The 22774-nt window shown below is 45.2% G+C and overlaps 1 protein-coding gene across 1 annotated transcript in view; it reads left to right on the top strand.

The window, feature by feature from the left end:
• The window catches only part of cacna1ab (calcium channel, voltage-dependent, P/Q type, alpha 1A subunit, b), a 200589-nt gene extending 178206 nt beyond the window's left edge, over positions 1-22383 (top strand). The window contains 3 exon segments of the mRNA XM_060911345.1: positions 14819-15029; positions 15172-15428; positions 21754-22383. Of these exon segments, the coding sequence (XP_060767328.1) occupies positions 14819-15029; positions 15172-15428; positions 21754-22254 (969 nt within the window). The 3' untranslated portion in view covers positions 22255-22383.
• Positions 22384-22774: the final 391 nt, after the last annotated feature.

The raw sequence follows: 22774 nt of genomic DNA, 5'->3' as shown, positions 1-22774 counted from the left end.
GCTCTGCACCGTAGCCTTGGGAGTGTCCCGTCGTCTGAGGGTCAGACGCGTAGGGCCCACCCAGGGACACCAAATTGTAATGGAAACTTCTAATAAACACTTCAGAACGCTTAGCAGTTGTCTTTTCAGTTATTTATTATAGTAGATCATATAAAACAGATATATAAAATAGGAAAGGAAAAAAGAAGAAGGTGAGAAGAAGACACCACTTCAGTGACGCCAAGAGTATGCGCACTCTGAGTTGTATCTTAGTGACTGTTATCTATTATACTCTAAAGGCATTCGCTTACTGCTCGCATCTTCATGTGATTGGCTCAATATTTTCTATGAAGCTTTGCGGCGGGTCCCGTGAGTCCCGCGGGACTCCCATGGGAGTGCAGGGCTGTATCCTGCAGCTGTTGAGAGGCACCTTCAGGCTACATTTTAACAGTTCTGGATGTGGTCAGAGCACTTTTCCTGAGGGGCGTATATGCCAGGATCAAGAACAGGGACATGTGGTCTGACTGGCCCAGGTGTGGTAGAGGCTTTGCCCTGAAGCCCATCTTGATGTTCGAATAGACCTTGTCCGGTGTATTTGCTCCCCTCGTAGCACACTTGATGTGCTGATGGAATTTAGGGAGTACTGTCTTTAAATCAGCATAATTAAAGTGCCCTGCCTTAATGTGAACAGCCTCAGGATACATACTCTGTTGACTGCTAATGATCTCATGTAAACATCCAAGGGCTGAACTAGCATTAGAATCCAGTGGAATATACAGTTACCATGACAACAGTGAACTCCCAAGGAAGATATATGGGCCTGCATTTAACAGTCATATACTCCAGGTCTGGATTGCCCCTAAAACCCACCTCCCCAAATACACCCAGAATACCCACCTGCCCCCAGTACCCTCCAGCTACCTCCTGTGACTGCTAACAGTCTTAGTATTGGTACACCAGCTGTTGTTCACATAAATACATCACCCCATCCCCATGCTCTTACTGGACTCCCTGGTCCTGTCGTGCCAGTGTAATGTATGACCTGCTAGCTCGACATCTGTGTCTGGAATGGATGAGTGAAGCCAGGTCTCTGTGAAGAGCAGGATTTAGCTATTCTTCACAATGTTGTTCATTGCAACCAGTAGATCCAGTTCATCCATCTTGTTAGCAAGAGATCTGGCATTGGTGAGGAAAACATGAGGGAGCGGTGGTTTATGTGGCTGCCTTCATAGCCTCACCAGCACACTGGCTCTGCAGCCTTGCTTTTGCCTCCTCTCCCTGCGCTGCCTTCATCACCTTTCTGTGGGGATGGTAATCCATGGAGTGCCGGGGGGCCTAGTGATATCCAGTGGGATGTCATGGGAGTGGACAAACTCAGCTATAACAATCCACTCACTGTGTAATCCCATTTCAATAAGATCATGCTGGCTATAAATTTTATTTACCCTACAGAATGTTGTCGGGATGAGTAACAACTCACACACAAACAGCCAAACAAAGCACCAAAAAGAAGAGTGCTGAGCCACTGCGTCTATGCATGCCACCATCTTAGATTCCTCTGAAAGATGAATCTAAGTTCATTAGTGGATGAGTTTCTTGCCTTCTTCTTGCATTTGAGACCAAACAGTAAATAATAAAAATACAGTAAATAGTCCTATTCCGGCTCTTCCTAGGTGGCACAGTGGTGTAGTGGTTATCACTGTCACCTCACAGCAAGAAGGTCCTGGGTTCGAGCCCAGTGGCCGGCAGGGGCCTTTCTGTGTGGAGTTTGCATGTTCTCCCCGTGTCTGTGTGGGTTTCCTCCGGGTGCTCCAGTTTCCCCCACAGTTCAAAGACATGCAGGTTAGGATAATTGGTGGTTCTAAATTGACCGTAGGTTTGAATATCTGAGCTATTTGTATGTCTTTGACTGGGTCATGTTGAGCTGTGTCCTTTGCAATTCAGCTGCAAGAAAGGATGATTAGCCACTCAAATGTATTCCACAACTGTAGTAATCCATATTATGTCAAGAACCGCTCAACTAAGTAAAGAGAAATGACATCCATCATTACTTTAAAACATGAAGTGACTTTTAATTAATAAAAATAAAGAAGAAAACATTGAATTAGAAGGTGTGTACAAACTTTTGACTGGTATTGTATATTGTTAGTATAAAGAACTTCAAAAGCATTTAATTTATGTCCAGGTTTTTGTGTGAAGCCTAGATTATCATTATAAATAACTGTGACTCCTCTGCCAGTTTGACACAGTTAATTTAGCCAGTTAATCACAAGTTGTATCTGGGAAGACTAACTTCATTTAATGCTACATACTCATTTGGTTTGATCCATTTTCTGTTAAACACAGTACATTACACTCCTGATCAGTAATAATTTCATAAGCAATTAGCGCTTTAGATGTGAGAGAGGGTGGCACGGTGGTGTAGTGGTTAGCGCTGTCGCCTCACAGCAAGAAGGTCCTGGGTTCGAGCCCCAGGGCCGGCGAGGGCCCTTCTGTGTGGAGTTTGCATGTTCTCCCTGTGTCCGCATGGGTTTCCTCCGGGTGCTCCGGTTTCCCCCACAGTCCAAAGACATGCAGGTTAGGTTAACTGGTGACTCTAAATTGAGCGTAGGTGTGAATGTGAGTGTGAATGGTTGTCTGTGTCTATGTGTCAGCCCTGTGATGACCTGGCGACTTGTCCAGGGTGTACCCCGCCTTTTGCCCATAGTCAGCTGGGATAGGCTCCAGCTTGCCTGCGACCCTGTAGAAGGATAAAGCGGCTAGAGATAATGAGATGAGATGTGAGAGAGCTAATATTTAATAACCCTACTTTTAGATCAAAGGTGCTGGCAGTGGCTGTACATTCAGTATGGTCTTATTTTATGTTAATTAGGTGACAAAAACAAACACTGAGGGCGGCACGGTGGTGTAGTGGTTAGCGCTGTCGCCTCACAGCAAGAAGGTCCTGGGTTCGAGCCCCGGGGCTGGTGAGGGCCTTTCTGTGTGGAGTTTGCATGTTCTCCCCGTGTCCGCGTGGGTTTCCTCCGGGTGCTCCGGTTTCCCCCACAGTCCAAAGACATGCAGGTTAGGTTAACTGGTGACTCTAAATTGACCGTAGGTATGAATGTGAGTGTGAATGGTTGTCTGTGTCTATGTGTCAGCCCTGTGATGACCTGGCGACTTGTCCAGGGTGTACCCCGCCTTTCGCCCGTAGTCAACTGGGATAGGCTCCAGCTTGCCTGCGACCCTGTAGAAGGATAAAGCGGCTAGAGATAATGAGATGAGATGAGATGAACAAACACTGAGTATTTCTATATTTTTGTTGTTGTTTATTATGGGGAACAGACACAGTCTTGATGCAGTGGAACCTAGGTGACGACTCTGTGCAGCAAGCAGAAGGTCAGTTTAGCCTGTTTGTCTTCCTGGACTTGGCCCTAGATTGTCACAGATTAATCTGTTTTAAGACTATGGGCCATGCTGCAAGAAATGAGAGCAGCACCTTCCGTTGTGGGATGGATACCATCCAACCCTGGGGCCAGAGCATATTACTGCATCAGACATCTCCTTTGCTCCTTTACACACCCGTACGATGTTAGTAACATCAATCCTTTTCTCTATGCCTAAAGTCATTTTTGGGTACAGTTCTAAAGGTGCATCCAAAGCTAGTGAACAGAAAGAGTTATATGCATATTGTCTGGCCTTGACCCCGTGATTTACAGCCCATCAGCACCAAACACAGGTTACATAAAAACACACCTTTTTTAACCATAGATGCTAAAGAAGGCAACTGGACTTGCTTGAAATTCTTGAAGACATTTCACCTCTCATCCGAAAGGCTTCGTCAGTTCTGTCTGACTAATGGGGAGTTCCAGGTATTAACCCTAAGGAAAGTCATTGAGGTCACATAGGTCGTTGACCCTCTCAGGCTACATCCACACGACAACGGCAACGAGATGTTATTAAAAATAAATATCGCGTCCACATGGGCAACGGATCAGTAAAATATCAGGTACATATGGCAACGCAACGCTTGCTGAAAATGATGCAATACACATGCCACACCTCTAGGGGCGCTGTAAGACGGTCCCTTCGGAGATACCAGAACAATAGAAGAAGTAAGGACGCATGCACATAAACTATTATGCGCGAGACTTCATATTAGCCACAAAGTCAGAAAAATCTGTTCGTAAAATTACATTATAATGACCAAATACAATGACAAGTATTTTTCCAGTCTCACCTGTGAAAGGTAATCACATGTGATCTCATTTGGACGGCAAACCTGTTGGTACAGTTAAACGCAGCATATGAATGAGGCATCTTTATTCTCCGCTTTGACCCATCCAATATGGCAGCGAGGATGACGTATGATTCTATGCGGAAGGCAGTGTCTTTAATGGTCCGGAATAAATTGAATGCTACACGTTGATGGATTAATTTGTTCTTCTATGCCCTTTTTGAGGAATGTATTGTAGGACTTAAACCAACATCTGAAGAGGTGAGATCACTCCTTTTTTTCCCTATTTTTGCTGTCGGGATTGACTCTGCCTCATCTCCCTTTGAGATGAATCCGACCACTGTGGTGTCGTCAGCAAACTTGACGATAAGGTTGTTGTTGTGGGTTGAACTACAGTTGTGGGTGTAGAGGCAGTACAGGAGGGGACTCAGCACACAGCCCTGTGGAGAGCCGGTGCTTAACGTGCGGGTGGAGGAGAAGTGGGGGCCAAGTCTCACAGTCTGGGGCCGGTTGGTAAGAAAGCCCTTTATCCAGGCACATGTGAGAGGGGGTAGGCCGAGAGTGTCCAGTTTACTGATAAGGATGTCCGGGATTATTGTGTTGAAAGCTGAACTGTAATCCACAAAGAGTATGCGGATGTAGCTCTGCTGCTGCTCCAGGTGGTTCAGCGCAGAGTGGAGAGCTACAGCGATAGCGTCCTCTGTGGATCTAGTCGCACGATATGCGAACTGGTAGGGGTCGAAGTCTGGGGGGAGGTGGTCCTTGATGTGCTGAAGAACTAGTCTCTCGAAGCACTTCATGTGAGGGCCATAGGACGGTAATCATTCAGGCTGGTGACAGGAGACTTCTTCGGCACTGGGATTATTGTAGCTGATTTTAGGCAGGGCGGGATGACTGCCTGAGCCAGGGAGAGGTTAAAGATCCTGGTGAAGGTAGGGGCGAGCTGGTGGATGCACGCTCTGAGCACTTTACCAAGTACACCATCTGGGCCAGCAGCTTTCATGGGGTTCACTGTCAGAAGCACCCGTCTGACATCGTGCTCCTGTACAGTGAATGGAGTGGTGTAGGAACTGTGTGGTGGTGGGGGCAGGGCTGGAGCAGATGAGTGCTGCTGAGATGTTTCAAAGTGAGCAAAGAAGCAATTTAGCTCCTCTGCCAGCAGCACACTCCAGTCTCCAGTTGATGCATCACAGTCTCTGAAGTTTGTGATGTCTTGTATGCCCCGCCACACCTCTCATGTGTTGTTGCTGGACAGGTGGGACTCTATACACAGCCTATGGTCTGCCTTGGCTTTATTTATTCCTCTTTTCAGATCAGCTCGAGCGGCTCTGTACAGAGCTCTATCACCTGACCTGAAGGCAGCGTCGCGAGCCCTGAGGAGTGAGCGGACCTGGCTGGTCATCCAGGGTTTCTGGTTTGGGAAGACCCGGATGTTTTTATCCACCGTCACATTCCTGATGCAGAACTTGATATAGTCCAGCACCGTTCCTGTGAATGTCTCCAGCTCCTGGTGTTCAAATAAGTCCCAGTCTGTCTGTTTAAAGCAGTCCTGTAGTTTGGAGAGTGCATTGTCAGGCCAGGTTGTGATAGTCCTTGTGGTGGGCCTGGCTCTGCGTCTGAGGGGAGTGTAGGCTGGGGAGAGCAGGAGGGAAAGATGGTCTGACTGGTGGGGGAGGGGTATGGCTCTGTACGCATGCTTGATGTTGGAGTAAACATGATCCAGAGTGTTCTCCCCTCTAGTGGAACACAACATGTTGGTAAAACTTCAGCAGTACAGTCTTTAAGTTGGCCTTATTAAAGTCTCCTGCGATTATGTGAACACCGTCAGGGTGGGCTCGCTGCTGTTTGTTAATGGTGTTCAGCAGGAGAGAGAGCGCTGTGTTTACACAGGCGTCGGGTGGAATATACACAGCTGTGACAATCACCACAGTTAGCTCTCTTGGTAGAAAAAAAGGTCGGCATCTTACAGACATGTACTCGAGGTCTGGGGAACAGTGTTTGTCTATTATTGTTCCATTGTTACACCAATTATTATGCATGTAAATACAGAGCCCCCCTCCTCTGCTCTTACTGGAGTCCTCAGTCCTGTCCCAGCAGAGCAGAGTGCGACCTGCTAGCTGCAAGCTAGCATCGGGTATTTCTGGATGAAGCCAGGTTTCTGTGATAATTAAAACACAGCAGTCACGAACATAGCGATTTCCAGCGAGTTGTACAGTTGTGTTCAAAATTATTCAACCCCCAATGCTGTAAAGGGTTTTAGGGAATTCAGTGTACATTTGTAATTGTGTTCATAATGACATCTTACAAGGACTTGTTAAAGAACCAAATGCAACTAAAATGACATCAACTGCTTTTGTAATAAAGTATTAAATGGCCTTTTTGTGATTTCTTCATTGACACAATTATTCAACCCCTTTAAGACTACCACTCTTAAGAACAGAGGTTCATTCAAGTGTTTTCAATCAGGTATTGAAAACACCTGTGGATGTCAACGAGCATCAATCAAGCATAATAAGCACCAATTAGGCAGATTTAAAAGGACTGTGATACTCAGCTCCTTCTAGACATTTACTGATGTGTTGACAAACATGGTGAAGGCAAGAGAATGGTCCCAGAAGACAAGAGAAGAGGTTATTTCTCTTCACAAGAATGGCAATGGATATAAGAAGATTTCCAAAATGTTAAACATTCCAAGAGATACTATCGGAAGCATCATCTGTAAATTCAAGGCAAAGGGCACAGTGGAAACGCTACCTGGTCGTGGCAGAAAGAAGATCCTGACGGCGACTGCTGTGCGCTACCTGACGCACCAGGTGGATAAAAATCCCCATGTGACTGGTGAGGAACTGAAAAAAGATCTGTTAGATGTGGGCATTGAGGTTTCAGCACAGACAATAAGGCGCACACTGCGTAATGACGGCCTCTATGCCAGAACTCCCAGGCGCACCCCCTTGCTGACTCCAAAGAATAAGAAATGTCGACTGCAGTATGCCAAAAGTCATGTGGACAAGCCACAAAAGTTTTGGGAAAGTGTTCTGTGGACTGATGAAACTAAATTAGAACTGTTTGGGCCCATGGACCAGCACTATGTTTGGACCAGGCCTATGAAGAAAAGAACACCTTGCCTACTGTGAAGCATGGCGGGGGGTCAATTATGCTTTGGGGTTGTTTTGCTTCTAATGGTACAGGGAAGCTTCATCATGTGCAGGGTACCATGAATTCTCTTCAGTACCAGGAAATCTTGGAAGAAAATGTGATGGAGTCTGTCACAAACCTGCGGCTTGGGAGACGTTGGACCTTTCAACAGGACAATGATCCTAAGCACACATCCAAGTCCACTAGAGCATGGTTGAAGATGAAGGGCTGGAACATTCTGGAGTGGCCATCGCAGTCACCAGACTTAAATCCGATTGAGAACCTCTGGTTGGACCTAAAGAAGGCAGTTGCAGCGCGCAAGCCTAAGAATGTGACTGAACTGGAGGCTTTTGCCCATGAAGAATGGGCTAAGATACCCGTCGGTCGCTGCAAGACACTTGTGTCAAGCTATGCTTCACGCTTGAAAGATGTTATAACTGGAAAAGGATGTTGTACTAAGTACTAAGAATGAATGTCACTTGGGGGTTGAATAAAACTGATAATGATGTGAGCACAGAAAAGACATTTGTGGCCATTTTATTATAAATGTTATGTTATATTTGTCTAATTTACAAGTGCCTCTTTGATTTAATTGTAAATAAGATGACTGAAATTATCAAAATCAATGTCAAACTGGCCAAAACACTTAATTTCAGTGGGGGTTGAATAATTGTGAACACAACTGTAATTCCAAGTCATCCATTTTATGCACCAGGGATCTAGCATTGGAGAGATACAGGCTCGGTAGAGGTGGCTTGTGTGGTTGTTTTCTTAGCCTTAGCATAGCACCGGACCTGCAGCCCCGCTTCTGCTTCCTCTCCCTCCTCCATCTGTGCCGCCTCCTAGACCCGACAACAATCCACGGAGAGCCCAGTGGTCTCTCTATGTCATCTGGGATGTTATGTATGAAGTGAAAGTCGCTCAAAACGGATATCTGGTGTTGGTCACCGATGGCTAAAATTGTCTGGTGGGTGTACTGGATGTTTGCAGAACCGATGGTGCACAAACAAGCAAGAAAGAAATACAAAAACAAACAAAAAAAAGAGCACTGAAAAGGAGAGCCGTAAACCGCTGCAACCACGCGCACCGCCATCTTGAATGTTCTGAGCCCTGTGATGTAAGGTCCTAATGACCCCCAATTTGTGTTCCAGTGGGTGGTGAAAGTCAAACAGTAGGTACTGGTCTGTGTGTGTGTGTGTGTGTGTGTGTGTGTGTGTGTGTTTTCAGTTGACCTCAATACTAAGACTTCTGTCTTGTTCAATGTGCACGTTGCAGTCCAAAAAGGCTAGGTTGTTTCCACTGACATCCTCCCGAGTGAGTGCTCTGTCAAGACTTCCACCTCATGGGTTTTGATTTTTACCCAGGTGTCATCCACATACCTTAACCAGTGGCTGGGAGCAACTCGTGAAAAAGTTGTCAAGGCTTTGTTTTCCACTTCCTCCATGTATAGATTGGCCACTGTAGGGGACACCAGTGAGCCCATGGTGCATCCATGCTTCTGTCTGTAGAAACATTGGTTGAACTGAAAATAAGTGGTGGTCAGACAGAGGTCAAGCAGGGTGCAAATGTGGTCCGTGGTGAGGTTCGTTATGCCCTGTAAGTCAAGTCAAATTTATTTGTATAGTGCTTTTAACAATAGACATTGTCACAAAGCAGCTTTACAGAAAATTAAAGACTTTAAACAGGAGCTAATTTATCCCTAATGAGCAAGCCTGTGGCGACAGTGGCAAGGAAAACTCCCTCAGATGACATGAGGAAGAAACCTTGAGAGGAACCAGACTCAAAAGGGAACTCATCCTCATTTGGGTGATAACAGATAACATGGTTAGAAATAACTTGCTTCTATAACAGTGTCCTATATAGTCACAAAGTATAACTGTGAAACCAGGAAATTCATTATAGTTTTAACATGAAGTAAGGTGCTGTAAGGTAAGGTGCTGTCTTGAAACAGTCACTACGTTTACGTGCACATAGAGAGAATCGAATTTCTGCCGTTGCTCGACTGAAATCGAAGTTCAAAATGCCATGTATACACCTTAATTCGGCTGAAATTGAACCGAACTTGATTTCTCGGAATCGAGCTCCACGACCTAGTGTATGCGATTTCTGCCGAGCTAATTTATGCATGTATACCCTATCGAGCTAGTTGTCGAGCTACTTCCGGAAGTGACGAGTGACGAGACCACAAGCGGGAAACACAACAGCCTCGGTCGGCATGACAATGAATCATGACAACGGCATGAATCTTTTCTTTTTGTGGCATTGTTTGCACTGTTAAAATTTAGCTCACTTACTGTATCACCAAATGCATCTGTACAGCTGTTGCATAGCTGTGAATTGTGTACATAAACAAGTCATTGTATTTGTGTGTGTGTGTGTGTGTGTGTGTGTGTGTGTATATATATATATATATATATATATATATATGTATGTCCAACATCTGAAGAATGTCAATAAAAACAAAACAATTGAACTTTTTGTGTGTTTATTAAGACATAAGTTAAATTGTAAGCAAAAAAAAATATTTTTTTGTAAGCAAAAAATGGACTTTAGAAAAATATTATTGTGCAAAATAAGTTGTCTTACAAAACAGTGGTCTGCACCGGACAGTTTGTAGCCATAGTCTGTTAGAGCAAGCCTAACAGCTTGAACACGGAACTAGTGTTGCCAGATTGGGGGGTTTTAAGTGCATTTTAGCGGATTTGAACATGTTTTGAGCTGGAAACGTCAGGAGTATCTGGCAACACTATAGCTCTTCTTCATGATGACAACCGGAAGTGTACCAACATGATGGGGCGTGTAGCGCCACGTGTGGCTCGGGTGCACAATGCACCTTGCACAATAGCCCGATTTCACTTGTGCATGTAGGATTGGATTTCTCTGGCACCCCTGCTGGGACCCTTTGCTCGATTACCAACAGTAGGTTGATTTGGACGTGCATGTAAACGTAGTCAATGAAACAACTGCTTCACAGGTACATGGCTCAACACAGGAGAGCCAGTTTCTCAGGCCAGGACTCCGCAGTCCATTTTCATCTCAATAACAAAGGACACTCGTTTCAGGACTGCAATGCACACATTTTAGCCAGAGAAGACTGGCGGTTTGAAAGAGGAGGAAAAGAAGCCATCTTCATCAACCTGGAATGACCATCACTGAACAGAGAAGGTGGTCTGAGCCACCACTTATCAGCCACTTACAATGCAGTCCTTGGTACACTTTCCAGAAAACTAAATACACATCTACACCAAGAGTCAGCTGACTTCAACGACTCACATGATGGCAGAGAGAGCCAATGACTACGTTTACATGCGCATCCAAATCGAGCTGCTGTCGGTAATCGAGCTGAAGGTCCCAGCAGGGTGCCAGAGAAATCCAATCCTACATGCACACAATGAAATCGGGCTATTGTGTGAGGTGCATTGTGCACCCGAGCCACAGGTGGCGCAACACGCCCCATCGTGTTGGTACACTTCCGGTTGTCATCATGAAGAAGAGCTATTCAAGAGTATAAACAAAGTTATCAGTTCCGTGTTCTCCATTGCGCGTTTTTCTCCCGTCCATGAATTTTAATATATTCAACTCCTTAAGCTGAATGAGCATGAACTCTGTCTCCTCATTGCTCCAGAAGTGCACGTTTCTGCTTGCCTGTGGCAATGGGGGCGTGGTCAAGCGCCGGTCTGTGACAGGAGGGCGGAGCCAGGGAAGGTGAGTGGCAGAATCACTACACCTGATGGTAATTAACCTGTGTTTGTGTGTCTTCCCAGTAACCGCGCCCTATTTAAGGAGGCAGAGGGAGAGCAGAGGGGAGAGCTCATCCCGGGACTAGAACACAGCGCGCGCGTGCGTGTGTGTGTTTTTTTCTCTCAAGAATAAAAGTAGGCTGTTAAACTGAAAAGCCTGACAATAAAAAGCCTATTAGTACCAGAAGCTTTGTCCTGCCGTCCTCTGTGCTCCACCCACACTTCAGAGAGCTCTACATCGCCATTTTCTCTTCTTTGTTTGTTCCTCCTGACCTCTTCTGCTGCTCGCTACTACTGTTGTCATGCCGACCGAGGCTGTTGTGTTTCCCGCTTGTGGTCTTGTCACTCGTCACTTCCGGAAGTAGCTCGACAACTAGCTCGATAGGGTATACATGCACAAAGTAGCTCGGCAGAAATCGCATAAACTAGGTCGTGTAGCTCGATTCCGAGAAATCAAGTTCGGTTCAATTTCAGCCGAATTAAGGTGTATACATGGCATTTTGAACTTCGATTTCAGTCGAGCAACGGCAGAAATTCGATTCTCTCTATGTGCATGTAAACGTAGTGAATGACCCACAGATCACTCTAACGACCCTCTAGGCTGCTAACACCGTTCACACCCAGTCTTGTTACCCTAAGCCCATGTTTACATTAGACCGTGTCAGTGGATCATCAGATTAACGTTTTTAAAACGATTAGTGTGCACACAGCAACACCAATACACGATTTGCGTGCACACAGCAACACCAATACACGGATACGCTCGGCTCCGCAGGCATCCTGCGCTCCAATTCACTCCGCCCTGAACAGCGAGTGCCCTCTGGAGGGTGCGCACTCCGGCCCTGCGCAGCTCACAGAGCGCGCGAGTGAAGTGCACAAGCAGTGTTTTCGGGACTGAGCCGCTGTGTGTGTGATCCCAGCGCATATCACTTACCACTTGCAAGTGGAAGGATGGCAAGCCTAAAGACAATCATAACTACACAATGGGCAGTATTTGCATCAGTATTTGCAGTATTTTCATACTTTTATACTCTTTAATGAAAGGTGATACAAGGCGGAAGTCCGCGCCGTTTTTCAGCAGTCGCGTCACATGACCAACGCCAGCGAATCAGGAAGGTGGATGTCACAGTGACGTTGTCCAATGAGACGCCAGCTAGAGCTCAGCTCAGCGTATCCGCGTATCTCAATGTTTACACAGCACCGGATCAGACACGATCTGGATTGAATACGTGGACCCTGGTAGATTCCCGTTTCCCGGCGTTTCCAGGCGGTTTAATGTAAACGGACAGTGCATCCGCGAAGAAAACGAGACAGATACGGTCTAATGTAAACTTGGCCTAACACCTACAAGATGACTGAGAGGGTCAACGACCCATGTGACCTCAACGACTCTCCTTAGGTTTGCTTTTGGTCCACTAGAGGATAAATACCAGGAACTCCCCACTAGTCAGACAGAACTGAAGAAGCCTTTCGGATGAGAGGTGAAACTTCTTCAAGAATTTCAAGCAAGTCCAGTTGCCTTCTTTAGCACCTACAGTTTATGATGACCTGGATGACTAAGAACCTTCACAGACACCTTTTTTTGTTTGTTTTCCTTTTTTGAGTTACAAAGTAGTAAAAGAAACATGAGTCTCTTTTTTTATTTTGTATCTGCTATTTCTGAAACTAAAAACAAAAACGATTTTATTTCTCCTGCCTGGTTTTTGAAACAATAATAAAATTACAATCCATTTTTGTTTTTAATCTCTGTTACTGGCACATAAATAAAATGTTTAAAAGGTGTATGGACCACTGATTCACTCCACTGAGGAGGTTCGTAATGTTCTCAATTACTAGTCTGACTAAACCAACTACTGTTAACTCAGGTGGGGTTTACATTAGACCGTATCAGCGGATCATCAGATTAACGTTTTTAAAACGATTAGCGTGCACACAGCAACACCAATACACGATTTGCGTGCACACAGCAACACCAATACACGGATACGCTCGGCTCCGCAGGCATCCTGCGCTCCAAATCACTCCGCCCTGAACAGCGAGTGCCCTCTGGAGGGTGCGCACTCCGGCCCTGCGCAGCTCACAGAGCGCGTGAGTGAAGTGAACAAGCTGTGATTCGGGACTGAGCCGCTGTGTGTGTGATCCCAGCGCATATCACTTACCACTTACAAGTGGAAGGATGGCAAGCCTAAAGACAATCATAACTACACAATGGGCAGTATTTGCATCAGTATTTGCAGTATTTTCATACTTTTATACTCTTTAATGAAAGGTGATACAAGGCGGAAGTCCGCGCCGTTTTTCAGCAGTCGCATCACATGACCAACGCCAGCGAATCAGGAAGGTGGATGTCACAGTGACGTTGTCCAATGACGATGCCACCTAGAGCTCAGCACAGCGTATCCGCATATCCTCGTATTCTCAATGTTTACACAGCACCGGACCAGACACGATCTGGATTGAATACGTGGACCCTGGCAGATTCCCGTTTCCCGGCATTTCCAGGCGTTTTAATGTAAACGGACAGTGCATCCGCGAAGAAAATGAGACAGATACGGTCTAATGTAAACTTGGCCTCAGTGTGACAAAGCAGGAATAAGATGTTTCTCTAGCACAATATTCCCAAATATTCCAACCATACCCCAAGTATCCCCCCAATGCCCACCTCCCCCAATATCCCCCAATGCCCACCTCCCCCAATATCCCCCCAATACCCACCTACCCCAATACACCCTCAATACCCACCTCCCCTAATACCCACCTCCCCCAATATCCCCCCAATACCCACCTCCATCAAATATCCCCCAATACCCATCTACCCCAATACACCCCCAATACCCACCTCCCCTAATACCCACCTACCCCAATACACCCCCAATACCCACCTCCCCTAATACCCACCTCCCCAATATCCCCCAATGCCCACCTCCCTCAAATATCCCCCAATACCCACCTACCCCAATACACCCCAATACCCACCTCCCCTAATACCCACCTCCCCCAAATACACCCCCAATACCCACCTCCCCAAATACACCCCCAGTACGCACCTTCCCAATACACCCCTAATACCCACCTGCCCCCAATACCTTCCAACTACCTCCTGACCAAAAAAACAAAGGGGAAAAAAATGGCATCCAGGGTATATCGTGTGTGTGTGTGTGTGTGTGTGTGTGTGTGTGTGTGTGTGTGAACCCTTTCCTTCCCTGCTGTGTTAAAACTTACATGGGTTTATTCCTGTCCTCTAACAATCCCTCTTTCTTCCCCACTTGTGTGTGTGTGTGTTCTATTCTGCATTGTTCTTCAGCAACGGAGAAACAAACTTCGAGGAAGTAATCTCAGTGTATGTACCTGTCTGTCTGTCTGTCTGTCTGTCTTCTCTCTCTCTCTCTCTCTCTCTCTCTCTCTGTAATTCTGCCTGCCTGTTTGCTTGTCTCTCTGTCTGTATGTATGTCTGACTCTCTGTCTATTATTATAGCATGGTAATATATTGCATGGTATTGACCAGTGGTCTTCTACATGGTACCTGAGTGTGACCTCATTGTCTCGTGAGAGGGAGAGAGAGACAATGAGGAAGGAGTGTGCACCACTTAAAAACACACACTTTTGACTGCTTTGAAACTGCTTCCACAGGAACACTTATCATACATCTCACTTTCCTCTCTCTTACTGTCTTTCTCTGTCTATCTGTCTCTCTTTCTGTCTGTCTCTTGTCCTTTTCTCTTGTCTCTACCTCTCTGTCCTTCTGCAGACCATTTCTGATGTGAGTCCAGTGAGGCGTTCTACATCCTCATTGGTTCATGGGCGTTCAGGTCGAGGCTTGCGATTGGATGATTACTCTCTGGAGAGGGTGGAGTCAGAGGAGGGGCCTAGACAAGGGAGAAGGCGGAGAGAGAGAGAAAGGGAACGAAATCACCGTACTTCCGAGAGATCACTGACTCGCTACACAGACGCTGATACAGGTATACCCTCACACACACACACACACACACACACACACACACACACACACACACACACACACACACACATGCTCTCTCTCTCTCTCTCTCTCTCTCTGCTGTGTTCTTTAAGATAGATGACCTTCACTCTTTTTCCTGTCAGGTCTGGGTACTGATCTCAGCACCACCACACAGTCAGGTGAACTTCCTCCTAAAGAACGGGAACGAGAGAGAGGAAGAGCCAAAGACCGGCGACATCATCACCACCACCATCATCATCATCATCATCACCACCACAGCTCAGTGGAGAAAGAGCGATATGAGAGAGATCGAGAGTACCATCATCATCCTCACGACAGACATGACACACACTGGTCACATTCACCCGGTGAAGGCAGAGATGGCAGGGCACGCAGACAGGTGCAGTGTGTGCACACATGTACACACACACACACACACACACACACACACACACACACATAATAATACAAACACATTTTTTCCTTCTTTTTTTTTTGAGTGCCTGGCTTATGTGACATCTGAGCACAAATGAATGAAACGAACAGCTACAGACTCTTTATACATGAGAAAATATCTGTAATTAGCCTCAGAAGTTTCAATATCTGAGGAGTCTTCCCCCTAAAAAGGGGATCTCTTCACTTCTCTAATGTCCTCCAAATGTTGCACAGGCTGGCATTTCTGAATATCATACAGTAGTTTGATGAAATGGACATATTTCATATGGTATTATTATTTTGCATGTTTGTGGATTAACTCCAGCTTCCCCTGCAACCCTGATGGATAAGTGGTATGGATGGATGGATGGATGGATGGATGGATGGATGGATGGATGGATGGATGGACAGTGGCATGCAAAAGTTTGGGCACACTTACTGAAAATGTCTGTTACTGTGAATAGTTAAGTGAGCAGAAGATGAACTGATCACCAAAAGGCATAAAGGTAAAGACAACACATTTCTTTTCAGCGTTTTCTGCAAGTTTGTGTATTATTTTTGTTTTGTACAATTGGAGAGTGAAAAAAGAAAAGGAACACCATGCAAAAGTTTGGGCACCCCAATACATTTGAGTTCTCAGGTAACTTTTACCAAGGTTCCAGACCTTAATTAGCTTAATTGAGCTGTGGCTTGTTCAAATTCTTCGTTAGGAAAGGTCAGATGATGCAGATTTCAAAGCTGTATAAATTCTCTGACTCCTCAAACTTGTCCCTAAAATCAACAGCCATGGGCTCCTCTAAGCAACTCCCTCGCATTCTGAATAATAAAATAATTGATGCTCACAAAGCAGGAGAAGGCTACAAGAATGTAGCAAAGTGTTTTCAGGTAGCTGTTTCCTCAGATTGTAATGTTATTAAGAAATGGCAGTTAACAGAAACAGTGGAGATCAAGGTAAGGTCTGGAAGATGAAGAAAACTTTCTGAAAGAACTGCTCGTTGGATTGCTAGAAAGGCAAATAAAACCCCTGTTTGACTGCAAAAGACCTTCAGAAAGATTTAGCAGACCCTGGAGTGGTGGTGCACTGTTCTACTATGCAGCCACACCTGAACAAATATGACCTTCATGGGAGAGTCATCAGAAGAAAAGCTTTCCTGCATCCTAGCCACAAAATTCAGCGTCTGAAGTTTGCAAATGAGCATCTAAATAAGCCTGATGCATTTTGGAAACAAGTCCTGTGGACTGATGAAATCAAAATAGAACTTTTTGGCCACAATGTGCAAAGGTATGTTTGGAGAAAAAAGGGTGCCAAATTCCAGGAAAAGAACACCTCTCCAACTCTGAAGCATGGGTGTGGATCGATCATGCTTTGGGGTTGTGTTGCAGCCAGTGGCACAGGGCACAATTCACTGGTCGAGGGAAGCATGGATTCGAATAAATACCAGCAAATTCTGGAAGCAAACATCACACCATCTGTAAAAAAGTTGAAGTTAAAAAGAGGATGGGTCCTACCAAAAGACAATGATCCAAAACACACCTCAAAATCTACAATGGAATACCTCAAGAGGCCCAAGCTGAAGGTTTTGCCCGGGCCCTCACAGTCCCCTGACCTAAACATCATTGAAAATCTGTGGATAGATCTCAGAAGAGCAGTGCATGCAAGACAGCCCAAGAAACTTGTAGAACTGGAAGCCTTTTGCAAGGATGAATGTGTGAAAATCCCCCAGGTAAGAACTGAAAGATTATTAGCCGGCTACAAAAAGTGTTTACAAGCTGTGATACTTGCCAAAGGGGGCGTTACTAGGTACTAACCATGCAGGGTGCCCAAACTTTTGCTTCAGGCCCTTTTCCATTTTTGTCATTTAGAAAATGTAAAAGATGAAAATAAAAAATTGTTTTTGCTTAAAATATAAAGGGAATGAGTCATCTTTAACTTTATGCCTTTTGGAGATCATTTCATCTTCAACTTGCTTAACTGTTCACAGTAACAGCAATTTTGACCAGGGGTGCCCAAACTTTTGCATACCACTGTATGGATGTTGGTGATGGACACTGTGATTACTGAACCCTCCTGCCATGAGGCAGCCTCCCTGTTCATCCACTGTGACACTAAGGCTACGTTTACATTAGACCGTATCTGTCTCGTTTTCTTCGCGGATGCACTGTCCGTTTACATTAAACCGCCTGGAAACGCCGGGAAACGGGAATCCGCCAGCGTCCACGTATTCAATCCAGATCGTGTCTGGTCCGGTGCTGTGTAAACATTGAGAATACGCGGATACGCTGTGCTGAGCTCTAGCTGGCGTCTCATTGGACAACGTCACTGTGACATCCACCTTCCTGATTCGCTGGCGTTGGTCATGTGACGTGACTGCTGAAAAACGGCGCGGACTTCCGCCTTGTATCACCTTTCATTAAAGAGTATAAAAGTATGAAAATACTGCAAATACTGCCCATTGTGTAGTTATGATTGTCTTTAGGCTTGCCATCCTTCCACTTGCAAGTGGTAAGTGATATGCGCTGGGATCACACACACAGCGGCTCAGTCCCGAATCACTGCTTGTTCCCTTCACTTGCGCGCTCTGTGAGCTGCGCAGGGCCGGAGTGCGCACCCTCCAGAGGGCACTCGCTGTTCAGGGCGGAGTGATTTGGAGCGCAGGATGCCTGCGGAGCCGAGCGTATCCGTGTATTGGTATTGCTGTGTGCACGCAAATTGTGTATTGGCGTTGCTGTGTGCACACTAATCATTTTAAAAACGTTAATCTGATGATCCGCTGATACGGTCTAATGTAAACATGGGCTAAGGCTAAAGAAAGAGCTAATTTTTCATCCAGCTGTTTTGGCTTCTGGTCTTTGATTACCTCAAATGAAAGTGAAGGCCTGTCTTGCTGATTGGAGGTGATCAATTTGAGTAATTATGTTACAAGCACCTTTCATATAATACTTTTGTTCAACTGAACACAGTGGCCATTCTGATCTGTGCTTGCTCCAATAGAAAAGGATCGATGGATGTGGAAAGCCTTCATTGATGGACTTAATACTGTAGGTCTTCAGGGTATTGGCTTGCCAAAGCTTCAGTCATCTTCCAGCTTTCAAAAGTCAGTCTTTTGTCATTTGTACAGCTGACACGTGCAAAACTGCACACTGAAATTTTTGTGGTAGCTCTACTAATAAATACTGACATATTTTAATTACTATTATTACATCTTTCAGTACACAAAATTACATAAAATACACAAGAGTTACCCAAAATATACATACAATCCCAATTCCAAAAAAGTTGGGATGCTGTGTAAAGCATAAATAAAAACAGAATGCAATAATTTACAAATCATGGAAACCCTATATTTCATTGAAAACAATACAAAGACAACATATCATAGGTTGAAACTGATAAATTTTATTGTTTTTTTTTAATATATATGCTCATTTTCAATTTAATGCCAGCAACATGTTTCAAAAAAAGTTGGGACAGGGGCATGTTTACCACTGTGTTGCATCACCTCTACTTTTAACAACATTCTGTAAATGTTTGGGAACTGAGGAGACCAATTGCTGTAGTTTAGAAAGAGAAATGTTGTCCCATTCTTGCCTGATGTACAATTTCAGTTGCTCAACAGTTTGGGGTCTCCTTTGTTGTATTTTGCACTTCATAATCCACCAAATGTTTTAAATGGAAGACAGGTCTAGATTGGGGCGGCACGGTGGTGTAGTGGTTAGCGCTGTCACCTCACAGCAAGAAGGTCCGGGTTCGAGCCCCGTGGCCGGCGAGGGCCTTTCTGTGTGGAGTTTGCATGTTCTCCTCGTGTCCGCGTGGGTTTCCTCCGGGTGCTCCGGTTTCCCCCACAGTCCAAAGACATGCAGGTTAGGTTAACTGGTGACTCTAAATTGAGCGTAGGTGTGAATGTGAGTGTGAATGGTTGTCTGTGTCTATGTGTCAGCCCTGTGATGACCTGGCGACTTGTCCAGGGTGTACCCCGCCTTTCGCCCGTAGTCAGCTGGGATAGGATCCAGCTCGCCTGCGACCCTGTAGAACAGGATAAAGCGGCTAGAGATAATGAGATGAGGTCTAGATTGCAGGCAGGCCAGTTTAGCACCCAGACTCTCTTACTACAGAGCCATGCAGTTGTAATACATGCAAGTTGAACTAAACAAGGCCTTCCCTGAAAAAGATTTAGTCTGGATGGCAGCATACTGCTCTGAAATGTGTATATATAATTCAGGATTAATGATGCCTTCCCAGATGTACAAGCTACCCATGTCACCTGCACTAATGCCCCCTCATACCATCACAGATGCTGAATGCTTTTGAGCTGTGCACTGATAACACGCCGGATGGTCCCTCTCCTCTTTAGCCTGGAGGATGTGGCGTCCATGATTTCTAAAAAGAATTTCTACTTTTGATTCATCAGACCTCGAGACAGTTTTCCACTTTGCCTCAGTACATCGTAAAAGAGCTCGGGCCCAGAGACGGGGGCGGGGTTTCTGGATATCGTTTATATCTGGTTTTAACTTGCGTTTGTGGATGCAGTAATGAAGTGTTTTCACAGACGATGGTTTTCTGAAGTGTTCCTGAGCCCATACAGTGATTTCCACTACAGACACATGTCTGCTTTTAATGCAGTGTCTCCTGAGGGCCTGAAGATCACAGGCATCCAATGTCAGTTTTCAGCCTTGTCTCTCGCATACAGAGATTTCTCCAGATTCTCTGAATCTTTTAATGATATTATGGACCATAGATTATGTGATCCCCAAATTCTTTGCAGTTTTACATTGAGGAACGTTATTCTGAAATTGTTGTACTGTTTGCCCACGCAGTCTTTCACAGAGCGGTGAACCCCGCCCCATCTTTACTTCTGAGAGACTCTGCCTTTCTGGGATGTTCTTTTTATACCCAATCATCTTACTGATCTATTGCCAATTAACCTAATTAGTTTTTTTTTAAGTGTTACACAATGTTTCCAGTATTTGTTGCTCCTGTTCCAGCTTTTTTGAAATGTGTTGCTGGCATCAAATTCAAAATAAGCATAAATTTGTCAAAAAGCAATCAAATTTCTTAGTTTCAGCTTTTGCTGTTGTCTTTGTACTATTTTCAATGAAATATAGGGTTTCCTATGATATTCATATAATAAAAATTTGTGAGATTCTCCAGAGCCACTCCAAACAATTTCAGCTTCTGCAGGAAATACAGAGCTTTTTCTGCAGAACTGTTTTCACGACTGTGTGAATGTGCATGGACCATCTCAGTTCATTAGAAATGTGGACACTGAGGAATTTAAAGCTGCAGACCCTTTCCACCTCTGTTCCATTAGGGTTGTGCTCTCTCTCTCTCTCTCTCTCTCTCTCTCTCCTGTCTCTTCCTGTAGTCCACAATCTTTTTTTTTTTACTTTGTTTTGTTTTGCTGATGCTCAGGAAGAGGCTGATGTCAGTACACCAAGCAGCCAAGGTCTCCGATGATGGTTTCTTTATGCACTCGTACCTTGCTATTTCATCATGACCATCCTTCTATCATTCCCATTATGAAGATATATTCTCTGTTTCTCCTAGTTGATTGTTCACATGCATTTCTCCAAAATAAGCCAGACTTCTTGACCACTTTCCCTATATTCATCACTACAGACCTTGATTTGGCTTGACTACTGACTATCATCAGTGTCCAGCTTCTGTGGCTCTCTAGCGAATACATCTACATTCTGAACTTTTCTTTCAGTTATAACTTTTCTTCCAGGCTCGAATGGGTTTCTGCACATTATCAGATCTGACCAGGGCAGAGAGGATCAATGAAATGCTGGGTTCAGTGATCATTTCCTTCTCTGATGGTTGTTTGTCAGAGGTGGTGTCCCTACATGTGACTCTCAACCTTAAATTAACTTTCCTGATCCTACATGTGAAATGATTTAGGACCAAGATGAGACCAGGATCAGTCCAAGCTCATACCAGGATCAGACCAGGATCACACTAGTATCAGAACAGGATTATTCTAGTATTAGACCAGGATCTTTCATGACTATTGTAGCTTTGAAGTTTCAGGAACTTCCTGTGGACACGACTGGGTATGTAGTTATTTCCTCCATCTCTGTGCAAAGATCTTTACTATGTGTGTGATACCTGCTGGTAATAGGCATGGCTAAGACACTTCATTCCACTCCAACCACCATGACTGGTGCGTGCACACACACACACACACACTATGCCACAGGTACATTATGTCACACACATTATACACTATTATAATTGTGTACTTTTTGTTGTTTTGTAATTACCTTTATTGGTGCATGTGTTTTTATTTTAGGGAAGCAGTTCTGTGAGTGTTAGTCCAGTTCCCTCAACTTCAGGAACCAGTACACCACGCCGCACTCGACGTCAGCTCCCCCCAACTCCACCCACACCTCGCCCGCATGTTACATACTCACCTGCCCCCAGGAAACCACTCCCACTTCCCACTTCTCGCCGTGAGCCCCCACCCATTGGTCCGCCTTCTTACCGACCCTCCCCCCGCCGTGCACCATTGTATGACCGTCGTTTTGAATATGAGCCTCCGAACTATGAGCAAAGTGTGACGCAAGGACACTCCCAAATGCCCCGTCATGGCTCCACCCACCATAGTCCTTCCCACCGTAGTCCTGCATCTCATCACCGACGTATGCCCAATGGCTACCGCTCCTCCTCCTCCCCATCTCCACACCGCCGAGGCCCTACCCACCATGGCATGCAACGTGCCCCACAGCCCCGTCCACCCCGGAAGAGTGTCCATGAACCATACAGCGAGACAGATGAGGATGACTGGTGCTAAAATCCTGCTCTTAATACACACCACAATAAGAGAGTGATGGAAAGGATGCATGTAACTACACACACAAGCACACATGGATGGTGCAGAGTGTATATGTGTGTGTGTGTGTGTGTGTGTGTGTGTGTGTTTGTTTGTTTGTTTGTTTGTGTGTGTATATGTGTGTGTAAAAGACTTTTAAAATTCAAGCAACACACACAGCAAAAAGCAAAATGAGAGGCCTTGCTTGTTCTCTCCCTTTTGCATCGCTCTCTGGCTTCTGGACTACATTACCCAGAAGGCTGTGTGACAGAGGAAGAAAGGGGCTGGGGTGAGAGCCAGGGTATAATCAGCATGATTATCTCCAGTGTGTCTCCTCTCAAACTAACAAGGATGCAAAAACAAGCTGGTTTTATGAATGCAAAGAAAAAGAAAATCACAGAAGAAAAATAAACAATAAAAACAGTGTGCTCTTGTAACCGAGAGCTCCTCCTACTGCAAAACTAGCCAATGGCATCGCAGCCTGCTACTGATGAGTTTTATC

This window comes from Neoarius graeffei, chromosome 27, assembly GCF_027579695.1.
Source record: "Neoarius graeffei isolate fNeoGra1 chromosome 27, fNeoGra1.pri, whole genome shotgun sequence".
Classification (NCBI taxonomy): Eukaryota; Metazoa; Chordata; class Actinopteri; order Siluriformes; family Ariidae; genus Neoarius; species Neoarius graeffei.
Note: the sequence above shows the minus strand (reverse complement) of the source record. Positions and strands in the feature narration are given on the sequence as shown.